This window comes from Neopsephotus bourkii, unplaced genomic scaffold (genome assembly GCF_033783945.1).
Source record: "Neopsephotus bourkii isolate Nb327-2 ecotype Australia unplaced genomic scaffold, CSIRO-AGI_Nbou_v1 NB_220, whole genome shotgun sequence".
NCBI lineage: Eukaryota > Metazoa > Chordata > Aves > Psittaciformes > Psittacidae > Neopsephotus > Neopsephotus bourkii.
The window spans coordinates 75868-91048 of NW_026900732.1; the positions used below are offsets into that span (position 1 = coordinate 75868).

General features: G+C 39.4%; 1 protein-coding gene across 1 annotated transcript in view; it reads right to left on the bottom strand.

The window, feature by feature from the left end:
* The window catches only part of PGM5 (phosphoglucomutase 5), a 65880-nt gene that overhangs the window by 24087 nt on the left and 26612 nt on the right, over positions 1-15181 (bottom strand). The window contains exon 7 of the mRNA XM_061344476.1: positions 1470-1585. Within this exon, the coding sequence (XP_061200460.1) occupies positions 1470-1585 (116 nt within the window). The remainder of the gene's footprint in view (positions 1-1469; positions 1586-15181) is intronic.

Here is a 15181-nt window from a genome sequence, read left to right on the forward strand (position 1 = left end):
CTGGTGAAAAAGCAGCAAAAAGCCGCTAGAGCTGGAAACTCCCTATTCCAGACCTCTGACGGGCAAATGGAGATGCTGTCTAACAACACACCACAATAAATGTCAGGGCATTCTGAAAGGTACAAGATGTTCCTGTCCCTCTCTCCAAGTTACAACTCACTCAATAACCTTGCAGAGTACCCTTTGAATATACATACTTAAAATACACATTCAAGGCAATACTAATCTGTGCCAGTCATAATTAAGCCAAGGCATGCTAATAATAGGACACTGGTTCCCATTCACAACAAAGAGAAAATAAACTTCGATCATTAATTTAAATTCTCTTACTTTATACAGATAGATATCTGAAGAAATCTAATAGAGTTTTGGTTCTTCCTTCATAGTCCATTCAGATACTTACAGGTAATGACAGGCTAACAAATGAAGTGGCATGTCTATGGCTTAAAGATACCCCATTTTAAAATAAACAGTTTTCTGCTCTAATTTACCTCAACCAACAAACTTAATACCAGATTTAACTCAACCAAAGCAAAATGAAATTTATAACCAAGTTTCCATGCATGATAACTTATTTTCTATAAAACGCTGTAGCCAAAGAAATCTACACCAAAATAAAGAATTCCATGGAACTCACACCAAACTACAGACTAAACTGTTAGCTGGGCAAATGTTTAAGTTATTCTGATATGTGTTAATTTAAAAATACTTGTAATATAATCCTACTAAGAAATACAAAGAGCTAATTTCTGTGCCAAAATGCAGGAAACAAAACAAAAAAAAAAAAGAAACACTGTGAAATTTATTTAGTTTTTCTCATGAAGCAAGACCACACTTGTGCAGATAAATAGACTACATACTTCAATTGTCTGCTCTAATGCTTCCTGTCAGTACTGAATTCATGACAGCTCAGATATGTCTTTCATTCTGTATTCTATTGTTTGACTGGTTCTTGGGACAGGCAAGGAAACAATGCATAGGGAAAACACAGATGCTGATATGCAGTTGAATTCCTGATGATTATCTGAGTTTGATTAGACGTATCATTAGACATACCAGTCCTCGTACTTTCTACACTGCACCCCCTTAGGAAAAACCATGTGTTTTTTCCAGACAGGCAAAATCCCTCCAAATGCAGTTGCAGACTGCAAAGAGACTATTACAGTGGAACTAGTGAGACCTTTCTGGATTATGTTCAAACCAAAAGAGAGTGCGAGGCACCTGCAAAAACTGTCTGTACAGTGACAGGATTCCCTATGGCTTCTGAATATTCATCCTCCACATTTTTCATACTTCAAGGTACTGGACCGCAGCTGCAAGAAGACTGTCAAGTTGTGAACAACTAACAGTTCACTGTTCCAGTACAGGGCAGTTACTTTGCTTATTCTTTTGGCTTTGACTTAAACATCCAGGAAAATGAAAAATTGTCATTAAAAGTCTGTGGAAGTTTTTGATTATGCATTACTCACCAGTGCCAAAGCTTTCCTCTCCACAAAGTGAGCAACGTCCAGAGTCCATGAGATTGGAAAAATATCTCCATCCTGTTGGTGTCTCATACACAGGAACCTTCATTACTTTTGCCACTCTGGAAAATACACAGCAGAACATCACACGATTAAGATGACACTGTTTTTAAAATATGGCATGAGATCAGTTGAGGAATATTCAAGGTCTTGCTGCATCTCCTTACAGCTGGGCTAGAAATAAAATAAACAAACAAAAAAACCCAACAGATCAACAGCACCTCATCCTCGTCTCAGCACCTGACTTTAACAGGAACCCAGGTAGTTTATATACTAACTAGTATTTTGGAAAATAGTCAGCTCAATAGGCTTTACCAGTATCTTTCTCTTCTTACTGAGCAAGAAACAGTTCTATCTAGAGATACACAGTTCTATTATACTAATATTCTAGTGACAGTTAAAGCATCATGTTGAAGTACCTTCCTTTACAAAATACCGGGTGGCCAACACTGATATGCTTGAAAGACACTTTTGCTTATGTTCATGTGTTCAAAGGCAAGACAAGACAAGAATGTTTCCAAGATGCAACATCTCCTCTAAAAAAGCTTTCTGAGCACAACCTGAGTCTGGACTTAAGTTTTCCTGTCTCCTCTGGCACACACACGACATGCTCCCACTAGCTGGCTGACCTGTCAGTATTTGCAAGAAGCAAAATAAACTGCTGTATAAGCCAGATGTGCTTTTTCTTTCCCAGGTTGTGAACTGGTAATTATTCCTGTTATACACCATAGTGTAAAAATCCTTTCTTGGACTAAAAGATGAGAAGGAAGACATAGGAACATCCTCAAAGGAACCCACTACTGAGTTAGGTTTTACACAGAAGGAATATTACCATTCTTCTTGATTCTAAATCTATTTGCTTCTTTACATTGTGTGCCTAGGATTTTTGGAGCCAGCTGTTTATATTTTATATGAAAAATAAGACTTGAGATACAGTCCAGCAACATGACTGAGTAAAAAGGATCTTATAGTCTACGTAGGACTGCTGCAACAACCACAACTAATAAACACTTCCTAAACTCCACCTGTACAGAAGAATACCTGATGTGAGATGATTTACATAATTTTAACTGCAACCAAGCCGAGGCAAAGCAGACCAATTAACGTGGGACTCAACATGTTTAGCACAAACAACCTAGAAGTTACATGTTAAGGTGAAACCAGTCACCTTTCTGATTAGCAGACAGACATCTGTTTTCAGATGGTCCTCCCCTCTGTCTTAAAAGGTGCATAAGGCAGAGGGGACAAACTGTCCCAAGTATGCACATAACCAACCTTTCAAAATCTGGTTACATAAATGAACCTAAATGACAGTTTAGCCCTTAAGTATTCACTATGAAATCTTCAAATTGTTAATCAGCATTGGCATTAAGTCTCCAAATCCCCCATTTTTTATGTAATAAGTTTTCATTGCTATATAAGTCTCTTATTCAGGCTAGGTCTTCATTTTTGTACTTATATATTACAACTAAAAAGAGTGGGATGTAAACGACAGAGTAGACACTACTGATAGTTATTTTAAAAGTGCTAAAGAAGCACGTGGAGAAAAAAATGTCAAAATGCTTAATCCTGAGCTTTGTTTTCATGTCTAGAGGTAGAGGCAAGTGTATACCTTAGTGTTAGGAAGCAGTAGCTATATTACTGGCCCTTAGAAATGCTGCTTGCATAAGGGAAGTTACGCAGTGCACAGCTGAACAGGTTTCTGCCTGGCTCTGCAAAAGTCAGGAACATAAAAGGACTTAATCTCTGAGTGACAGTAACTACAGGCTGGGAACACAGCCCTACTGCCAAAAAGTAGAAAACAATCAATCAGAAAAACAATGGCTAACATGCTGGGAGAGCAAAACCTATTCTCTTGAGATAGCCTAACAACACAGCAGGAATATATCTGCTTGCAGAAATGTTCCTATACCCTGGTACTGGTTTTGGAGAAGGAAATCCTTTCCTTTTCACTTTCCTGTATTCCTCTGGTCTGGGGACAAACAGCCTTGGAGAGATCTGTTGTGACCAGCACCAAATTCTTTCAGGGTCTGTCATGGTTTCCAAAGATTTCTATGCACTAGGCTAGCACTAGATACTAGACATAAATATAGGTATTAATTCTGTTGGCACTGGGCCTACTTTAAACTAAGCCTTTCAAACAAATAAACATAGACATATAGATATATACAAAGTTTACAGTGAAATATGACAGATTGTTCCTTGCAATTTTTTTTTTGTTTCGTTCTTAAGACTTTAACAGAGTAAATGGGAGTAAACTGAAAAATAATCATACTCCATTTTAATTGCCATTTTACTGAAATAAAGAATCATCACTGGAAGTCTCAATAAATTCACAATGTGCCTTTCAGCAGCCTATAGACATTTAAGGCAAATGATTACCCGCAGAAATATGACAGGCGTTCCCACAAGAAGATGCCTTCTCTTTAAGAAAAAATTCTCAAAGCTGCAGGATAAGAGAGATTATATGCTGCAACAGAACAAAGATATAGCAATGCAAACTACAGGAAAATACCCTCAGAGGAAGGAAACTAATAATCTGTAACTGGCAAATTACTACGTCTTCAAAGCCAGGGAAAACAGAAATTAAATGCAGGAAGGGGGAGGGACTTTCAATGCTACATCCACATCTTTCTAAATAACAGGTTTTTAGTAAAAAACAACCCCCCAAACTTCATTTATGAAACCTTTTTTTTTTTACTTTACATTCACCAATCTGCTTTCTTGTAGCCAAAATGACAAAATCAGAGCTTTCAGCCACTGCTACAGCAAGCAAACAGATTAAAAAAAAAAAAAAAAAGAGATGAAAGGGTAGCATCCCTCATGGACCAAAATTTGGAAATTAGTTTCTATGTAGCACTGAAGATTTCCAGCACTATCCATGCAGCATATGACTTTGTGACAAGCTTGAAAGTTGCTAAGGAAATATTTTATTTTGCTAGGCAACTAAATGCTTGGGATCAGGGTTTCTGGAACTTGTAATTCTGCCAGAACAATTGCTTGGTGGGTCACGGTAAAGGTTATTATCCGTAACAAATCACAGATTCATTAATTACAACCTATGATGGGTTTAGCAATGTATCTTCACAGGACAGTTCAAACAAGCCTATATATATAGAGCTCTTTAAGTTTCTTTTCTCTCTGTATGTTTACACTGGTGTTCCTACATTTGGAGCAGCAAAAATGGAAAATGGTTACCATAAAGACTGTGTTACCTATATGAGACTTTTTGTGCAGACATGATACTACTTCTCTCAGAAAGTGAGTTTTGGAACTGGTGCTGCAAACAGTTTGCATCTTGCAGAGGTCTCATCAAAGTAAATTTTATATGTCCTATATATGTATTTATATATATTTGTATTTTTATATGTGCGTGTATATACATATATGTAAAAACCACATCATAGAATCATAGAATCATAGAATAGTCAGGGTTGGAAAGGATCTTAAGATCATCCAGATCCAACCCCCCTGCCATAGGCAGGGACACCTCCCGCTAAACCATGTCACCTAAGGCTCTGTCCAACCTGGCCTTGAACACTGCCATGAATTGACACATTCACAACTTCCCTGGGCAACCCACTCCAGTGCCTCACCACCCTAACAGTAAAGAATTTCTTCCTTATAGCCAATCTAAACTTCCCCTGTTTTTTAACAAATTACTCCTTGTCATTATCAAGCCACTGATGCAGCAGTGTTCTTGTAAGGGCAACACCTCAGTCTCTGAGTTCTCTAGGTGGAGGTATTAGCTGTCAAAAGGCCCAACTTGGTGAACGGAACATACTTCCAGAGCAATTCAAAATAAAAATTGGAAAGAAAAGAAAAAAAAGAGCAATATGATACATTCATTTTGCTAGTCTGTTTGAAGTAAAGGCATTCTATTTATGTTTAACCACATAGTTGATATACCTGTGTTTATATGTTCCCTGAGTATGAACTATGCAGAAGGAATACAACAAAACCATGGACATTCTGGTTCTTGTCACCTCAGACGTTTAATGGGACTGACTTCAAATAGTATTCTTGCTTGCCTTATTTCAGCGTTAAGTGCTCACTACATCAATGAAATTACACAATGAAGTTTCTTCTGTCTGTGTGTAGCACTAATAAGCTCTTGCTAGACTGGGAAATGGAGTATTTACGCTTGGACCTAAACTGAAGGACAATGACCTTAGTTATTCTGTCCATACCAGAGCTAAGAATCTTTCTGTTCCCAGTATGCCAAAATACCAGTTTAGAAGGAAAAAAAAAAAAAAGAAAAAAAATCAAAGAAGAGTGGACTGTGCTTTTTGCAATTACACACATTATTTAAAACTATGTATTGTAAATTTAAAAAAAAGCAAGAGCAGCTGTTTTTAAATGAGGAGATATTAGTGAGTCATAATAAGAAGATAAATTCTTGTAATGTTATATACTTCAGTTTACCCTCCTACTGTACAATATCACTCGTTTTTTTATTTTTAAGAGCTAATCCTGCACTATCTGTACTGAGCAACCAATTTTTATTAAAACATTACAACACATACAATGCAGCCATGACAAGCTGTTTGAGCTATCTCTTAACTAGAAAGCATAATTATTGGAGTATTTAATACCAATACAGAATTGTTAAGCCAGTTCTTGAAATCTGTCTTATCAAACCATGAGCTGGCCATTTCATAACAAAGGTAAGAATGAACACAACAAAAATCTTCACTGTGAAGATTAGGATTTTTGAAAATTTCCTGCCAGGAAAAAGAAATTATCAGGCAATTCTAAAATTGATCCCGAAAGCCTTAAGAGACTAATGTGGAAAACTTACCTGTTCTGCACCAGGCAACTGTACTACTAAGAAGTGCAGTTACACATCTGAATATCACAGATCTTCTTCCTTATACTTCATAGCCATATGCTGGGTCGGAGCAATCCCAGGCAGAGCTACAGGCTGGGCAGAGAAGAGATTCAGAGCAGTCCTGCAGAGAAGGACTTGGGGGTGCTGGTCGATGAGAAAATGAACATGAGCCAGCTGCAGTGTGCGCTTGCAGCCCAGAAAGCCAACCGTAAAGCCTTGGGTAATATGGTTTAGATTGAGGTGTCCCTGCCCATGGCAGGGGGGTTGGAACTTGATGATCTTAAGGTCCTTTCCAACCCTAACTATTCTATGATTCTATGTCACCTAACTAAGAAACAAGAGGATACAGCACCCTTAAAAGACCAGATAATTTTCCTTGAAATTACAGTAAAAATACTATCATGCTTAAACTGTGTAAAAAAGATAACTTTCCACTGGGGGAAAAACCAGAATGTTCTTTTATTTTAAAAAGGTTAAAGGAATATCCTAGTGTAGCTTTCTTTCAGTTTTCAGAGGAGACAACACACTGTTTTTCATAGATGGGATAATAAAGCAAAGTGGTCCTTGAAGGTATCTCCCTGTCAATGTGGTTTTGCACTAGCAAAACAGCGCTCACTTCAGCAGAATTATCCTGACTTACATTAATGAAAAAGGGAAGCTTGCTCCAACCTAATCTTTACAATGCCACAAAACGTCCTGATGAATACACATCATTCAGATGTAACAAATGGCCTGTGGCAAGCTGACTTTCTTGTGCCTAGTGAAATTTCTATAACTTCTGAGCATAGACCAGTCAATCAAACATCATCACCCTACCACAGTCATGATGCCTGTTTGCCACAAAGATAAAGGTCACAACACTGGGGGAAGGACTTTCTTTGACAGGTCTCATGAATCGTTGTATATGATCTGCTGGAATTTTGCACTGTAGGTGAAATGCTGGCTAGGGTCAACTGCAGCATCATGTTCAGCCTGGAGTCTTAAACTGGAGGAAGAGAGGTATTAATGAAAGAATCACTAAGAAGTGGCTATTGCATGTCCCTGTCTCTAATCTTCTACCACTTGTAGGTGTCAGCTGCACATGTGAAAGATGCACAGACACCTGAGTGAGCCCACTTCAAAACACAGCATAGTGTTCAAAAATACACTTTTTTAATAATCCTACTCTTCTCTGTGGAGCCAGTGCTGAGGTAGACAAGGTACTGTAATTCAGACCGCAGGGAGCCTGATTCTGCAAAAAGAGAAGCACTTTTAGACCCTGACAAACAGGAACCGAAGTAATCTGTGGGACAGACATGTGGGCCACTGAAGGACAGTGTGTGGTACTAGCATTTCACAAGCGATCAACCTGAACTTTCAGAGTTACTAGCTATAGAAGAAAAAAGGTTTCACACTGGGCCTCCACTTAAAAAGGTGCATAAGGCCTGAAGGATATAACACTCTGAACACTTCTGAGATCAAAATAACTGATTTATGTTTGCCTACATCAATTTTCCATCCCTTTATTAGAAATCCTGTACAATATAACCATATTGTACAGTCTTTGCCTTGATAGACTTCACTTCAGCATACCTGCAACCAGTTCTAAGATTCCATGGGTTCATTCTTTTGCAGTAGCAAGATGAGATCTAGGATTGAACTCCTATCATGCTTCCACAGTTTCTTTTCCATCCAGTAATTTACAGTTATCTCATTCCATCTACATCAAATTTATTTGCAAAGAAATAATTTTAAAAACTTTATTAAGAATTTAGACACAATATTCGTTGCCTTTTAAGTCACAAAGTCCCTATTCCATTCACACCGTATGATGTTTCCACTTGCTCTTGCTGTGTGTGGTCTCTTCTTGTTGATGTTGAAGACAACTTTGCTACTCCATTTCTCAACTTCAGAAGTCTAATTCAGCTCACCTTTGGACAGTTCCCTCTTCATTCTTACTGTTTCTCAAGTTGCAGGAGCCATGAACTAAATGGTTTTAAATTTTTTCTTCAGTCCCACCTGTAAGTCTCTCCTTTTTAACTATGCAGCTCCAACAACCTGTGAGAAAATCACAGCAGTAGCAATGACAGCACCAGCACTGGCACCATTATGTGAAATGGATTTTCTCCTCCTGGATGTTTTCACTCCGTCTGCACCGCCTTCCCTTAAAAGGTTTCAACTGCATATTGTGCAAGCAGCAGAACTAAAACAAGAGTCATACCCCTTATATGGTCAAGTATTAACAGTGTTACTTCTTCCCAGTCTTCAATTTATTAAGCAAAAAGCAGTGGAATGTTAACGCCTCATACACAACACAGATAACTAAGCCATATCACTAAGATAAGACGTAAACTACCACGCTGGCAGAGAGGCTATCAGAAGTATGAGGCACAAAAAAAGAACAGTAGGCAAGCTTCTTGTCTTTCTGTTTTCTAGTCTGCTACATCTCACTGAGAAATACCACAGTAACAGAAATCAATACACAAAAAAAAATCTGAAGGGACTTAAATCTGCAAAGAACCTAAAACCAAAAAAACATTTTTTTTATTTTCCTTCCTGCCCAGTTTTTAACTCTAAAATCCTTCTGCAAGTGGACTAAAAGTACAATGAATCAAGGTCTGCTGTTCAGGGGCAGGACTTACAACTTCAGGTGGATATTTTTTTTGTCTGACTATAGTTCTGAGGACAGTTACAGATTCTAGTAATTGCAGAAATCATCTCCTTGTCCAATTCTAATCAGGACAATTTTAATTCCCTTTCAGTCAATGGAGCCTCCTCTGCATTAACGCTACGTAACTGTGGTGCCAGGTAATTGATCCGATAACTCTCTTCTGCCTCTCAATCTCACACCAGCCTTTCCCCATGTTTGAAAGATTTCAACAGCAAAACTTGAAAATTACCCCAGCAGAAAGTTAAGGTCCTATAAACACAACCTACCTTGCTCATGCCTTGCAATATACAGCAACCATACATACTAGAAACTTATTTGAGCTACACGAAGCACATTAATGTTCAGAACAACCACAATACTCCAAGGACATGAACTGCTGTGTGGAAGATCAGTGCCTGGCCTTTAACTTTCTAAGCCAAACTTAGTATCTCCCTTTGGGTCATTCAAGTTCACAGGACTTTTTCTGTCTCCTGGTGGAGCAGGCTCGAAAAGGCTACACAATCACAAGGATGGTGCAAACACTCATCAGGGAACTCGAACACGCACACACTGCGGCCCTGCAGTTATTTCCGCTCCTCGCTGCCACCTATAGGTCATGGTGTGAACACACAGCTCCGTCCTTCATACCATTAAGTTTTCCGTCACACAGATGCTGTAACACCTCAGCCAAATATTACCAGCATCTTGTGCACCATACCAAAAGGACAGTAGTTTTTAAAGTACTTGAGACACTTTACAAAATAATGGTAAGGTAATTTTTGACCTAGTTCCAACAGGCAACTTTCTGATTCAGTCCCAGGGGGTAAAAAAGTAAATTCACATGCCTAACTTCATTGCCAGCTATGGAGCCATGGGAGCACTACAGAACTGAAATGCACTTGTGACTAGGCCAACAGCTGCTCGTTCTGCTTCAGATCTCTGAGAAAGGGCTGCAGAATGCCTCTGCCTCTTCATTGCTCTTCAGGGAGTAAGTGGTCAAAGTAAAAATAGCCAGCACAGCTCCTTGCTGAATCTGCCTTTCTCTTCAAAACTAATGTGATAATCCTGTCCACTATGGGAAGGAGGTGCAAGGATACTTTTTATGGATACTGTGCTTTAGCCTAGCTCCTTAATTTGCTGGGGAGTGAACTGCTACTGGTGCAGAATTCACCAGCTAACAGCGACAGTAAATGCACATTTAACAAATACACCAATGCAAAGCTGGAATTCTTCACCCCATATTTGCAGGTGCTGCAAGTAAGTTACCGTCCTAGTGACTAAGATATAAAATTACGGACAATGTTAAAACTACCAATAACATGCAAGTTACATATGTATTATCACAGTCAGATTGTTACCATCCCCAATTTGAGGCATTAAAGAAGTTGAATTCTGGATGATAACACAGAGTCCTAGCAATGAGATTCCTTGGGAGAAAAAACTCTCTGAAGAGCTAAGTGCTTAATCCAATTTAATTGAAGTTTGTGCACATGGAAACTAAGAATTTTCTTTCTTTTCAAGGAAATACAGCATTAAAGAATTCCTGCTATGAAAAACTGGACTTTATCAGAAGCCTCTGCTTCAGGCAGGAAACCAGCCATTGAGCCTACAACATCTGGTTCTGCTCAGCCAGACTACCATGATATGGACAGTGCTGTCAGCATGAAAAGCACTGTAGCTCAGACTATAAAACACAAAATTCTCTGCAGTCACCACAGAAAGAAAAGAAAATCCCCTAAAATCTCAGCACTTTGACAGAGTTTAGCATAGAGCAGATATTTAGAAAAGAATCAGAAATGGGCACAACAGCTAGAAGCTAGACTTTTGCACAGTAATAAAGTAATTAAATTGAAGAAACACCAACTTGGTGTTTGCTATGAATAGGGATATTAACAAGTACTGTCTTGAAATTGCTCCAATGTAGGAATTCACCTGTAATAAAGTACATTAGTAGCTCAAGAGAAAAGTAATTCTTCCCGTCCTTTTTAAAAATTAATTTAATCATTATGAGAAACCTTTAATTCCGTAAGAAACATTGTACTTTTATTACTGGCAGAGGAACCAAGTCTTACACGAATTCACTACTAACTGCTAGAAATTATTCTCATCTCTTTCTACTAGGAATTAGTATCGTGTAAAATTCTATTTCCAAACTATTAATAATTTTACCCTTTTGAACTCCTCACATGGCCATAATGTCCCTTTTTTTTCTCTTCCATTGAATGATACAAATCAGAATTAATGCACTGTTTAAAACTAACCTAGATTGACAAACTAAATGCTTGTATATGGACTGAGTTTGCAAAGAGCAAGGTTTTATTCTAAGTACAGTATTTATACTAGTGCCCTTTTCTGCTGTGTGTGAGGAAAAACACAGACATGGTGGGATAAAAAGAAACACTAAGAGACTAGGAACAAGTATGCATGACTTCTCAGGTGCAGCTCCACAAAATTCATACTCCAAAGTTTTATGTGAAGAGAGGACCAGGTTAAGTCCTGCTGGATGCTCAACAACCTTCAGCAGCTATGAAGGTGCAAATGACAGTAAAGCATACATCAATACTGTGCAACTGAGCATGGTTCAGGCATCTACAGCCTCACAGCAAAGAATCTATCTGTTAAGGAGGAAGCAGTCTGGCTCCCCATAGTTGGTCTCCTTCACAAGCCAGGTTTGGTGCTTTGCCAACACATAGGCAGAGGGACTGCAGATAATATCTCTGCACTGCTGTGCACTGCACAACGTAGACATGTGGGCTTATCCATGCTTCTATGAAAAACACTGTACAGAGTGAAATAGGCATGGTTCAGGATTTACTGTGTTACTGCACTGTATTTTCCTTAGCTGGAGCAGTGTTCAGAATGTTCACAAGCTTTATACAATTTCAGACTACACCACTGTCTGTGGACACGCAAACCAGTCTTCTGAGTTGTGATCTCAGAATCATAGAATAGTTAGGGTTGGAAAGGACCTTAAGATCATCAAGTTCCAAGCCCCCTGCCATGGGCAGGGACACCTCACCCTAAACCATATTACCCAAGGCCTCATCCAACCTAGCCTTGAACACCGCCAGGGATGGAGCATTCCCAACCTCCCTGGACAACCTATTCCAGTGCTTCACTACCCTAACAGGAAATAATTTTTTCCTTATATCCAATCTAAACTTCCCCTGTTTAACTTTTAACCCATTACCCCTTGTCCTACCACTACAGGCCCTAATGAAGAGTTCACCCCCAGCATCCCTATACGTCCCCTTCAGATACTGGAAGGCTGCTATGAGGTCTCCACGCAGCCTTCTCTTCTCCAGGCTGAACAGCCCCAACTTTCTCAGCCGATCTTCATACGGGAGGTGCTCCAGTCCCCTGATCATTCTCGTGGCCCTCCTCTGGACTTGTTCCAACAGTTCCATGTCCTTTTTATGTTGAGGACACCAGAACTGTACACAGTACTCCAAGTGAGGTCTAACGAGAGCAGAGTAGAGGGGCAGGATCACCTCCTTCGACCTGCTGGTCACACTCCTTTTGATGCAGCCCAGGATACGGTTGGCTTTCTGGGCTGCAAGCACACACTGCAGCCGGCTCATGTTCATTTTCTCATCGACCAGCACCCCCAAGTCCTTCTCTGCAGGACTGCTCTGAATCTCTTCTCTGCCCAGCCTGTAGCTGTGCCTGGGATTGCTGCAACCCAGGTGTAGGACCTTGCACTTGTCATGGTTAAACTTCATGAGGTTGGCATCAGCCCTACCCCTTCCACTTCCATGTGTTCTTACATCTTTTCAGCCCTGCTCCAGCATGCCACCCATGCTGAGATTTATGAAGAGAAGCAACCTCGGAGGTTCATGCTAAGGGATGCTGACTCAGTCACAGCACAACTTCAGTTTCTCCTTTACAGGACAAGTGTTTTATACAAGGGATCACTGCCAAAAAGTAAAGAGGATAGTACATAATAAAATGGGGGAAAAGTGAAAACATCAAAGTCATGGAAAAGCTAGGAAAAACATGGAAAAAATTTGTGCTAAATTTATTTTTTCTACATTCAACATTCATTTTTTTTTTAAATAAACTTTTACACAGGCTTTCATATTTCCAGTCAAATCTCTGGGGTTCTCATGAGCCCAAAAATTAAGTGTGCTTGAGTTTTTTCTGACCTGGTGCCAAGAAGCAAAAGTCAACTCTTTTGCTTTATTGTATTAAGCACCCCTATTATAAAGCAAGACTGGTTATGTTTACTCTAAGAGCCATTTCCAAGAAATCTGCTAACAAATCTAGTACCTTGCAAGCAGAAATAGGGCCCTTAGGAAGACACAAAAAATGATGCCAAGATGAACAGGTCTGTGTAAATAAAGATAAGATGAAAGGTTTATTGTTTCAAAGGGAGGGAAGAAGTAATTTCAATGTGCAAAAATGGGTATGTTCATACTCTTGCTTGTGGTTTCTCCTCATTGTGTGTACATCTATATAGAAAACCAGGATGCTGCAGACACACAGCATAAGGAAGCCCAATGATTCTTTAGTGAACTGATGAAATGTTTATGCTGAGACTACAGATAGCATGTATTCTTCCTGCCTAGCTCTTGCAGACCCCTCCTTTGCCTTTAACCAGAAGTACCAGTAGGAAAATTCTGTCCCTTATATGACTTTATTTAACCTTGTACTCAAGGCTCATCAAATAGATTGTCCAGGTATCAGTCAAATCAATGAATTGTAGCTGAGATGGACTCCAAAGCTTGTGGGAGGGAGGCCAGTTTGTCAGATCCACATGGGAGAAGAAAACCTAGAATGAACAGTTACTGAATTTTAAAAAGTCATTTTTCTTTTCTGATTTTCTGCCCATATGTATTCAAGTCACTTATGGTGACTTCCCAGCTATCTCTCAAGTCACATAGTGATGTTTAAAAGACCCTAAAGATAGCTTGTTAAGTAAGGAGGCATGTAAAACAGCTCTCCTTAAATTGGGGCATGAGCAACAGACAGGAGGAACTCAGTAGACACTTTGCTCATTTTATCTCAGGTATGGAAATACTTTCAGGCATGCTAAAGCATTGCCAAGACTCTCATCCATTCATTAGTAACAAATTTTAATGTGCTGAATGATCTGTTTGAAGAATTTCCAAAAAGACACTGCCAGGCTTTCCACAACTCTTTCTAGTGAAACGAAGAATATACTTATCTGGTACGAATAACAAAGTGCTCTGAAAACATATGACATGTGGAGCTTGATTCATTCTGCATTTGATGGTGTCTATAACGATAGAAAAGTAAGGGTCTGACGGGTTAGTTTAAGCTATAGTTACACACTATTACAATAAACTTAGCAGGACGTTCTACTAATACTTTGTCCTAGTGAGGTACAAGAACCTAAATTCACCCTGTGATGATGCAGGCTCAGTGATACGCACCACAAAGACAATGTTTGCAAAGCAGCAAAAAGAAAAAACAAAAAAGATTCTAAATGGATAGGGAGCATGCAGCTCATAGACTGGTAATAATGTCAGTAAAAATCTGTAATTGGCAAAACCAACACACATCAAGCCTATTACGCATTTCTAAATTATGGGAGAAAGAGCAAAACAAACCATGCTTGTACGAGTTTTGACAAAAAGAAGCTAAGAGAGCTTTAGGTGTACCTGATGGGGAACTGATTCATTTGAACAAAAGGAACTAATCTTACAGATCTATCAGCTCACAGCAGCACTCCTGAGAACACACAGGTTCATGATCTCAGACCACAATTCCTTATGTTTCTGAAGAACTATCTCAGCAAGGTTCGGGTAACTAGGAGGGGTGTAGGTGTTGATTCTGGAAGAATCAAGAGCCAAGAGCTGGTTGGACTACTGCAGAAAGGCTGACAACCAATGCTCCCTGGCCCACAAAGGAGCTCTCCTTACGATCACATTGTGCCCGGCCTTCCCTGAGAAATAGATCTTCACAGAGGTAGAAATATACCAAGAAAAATATGACACTGGATGACTGCAGAGGTCAAACAATCCAGCAGACTACCCCAGCACTGAGCCATCAGCCAGTCAGGAGCAGCTGCTAAAGAACTTAATTCTCCAATTTACAAATAGATCTATGACTAAGCTAACTTTCTAACAACCCAAGCATTCAGCGTACGGAGACATTTTGGTACCTCTCTGAAATCACAGAAATACTCTGCAGGCCAGTCAAACCACCTGTAATGCCTGCACAGTGACGTTAAGG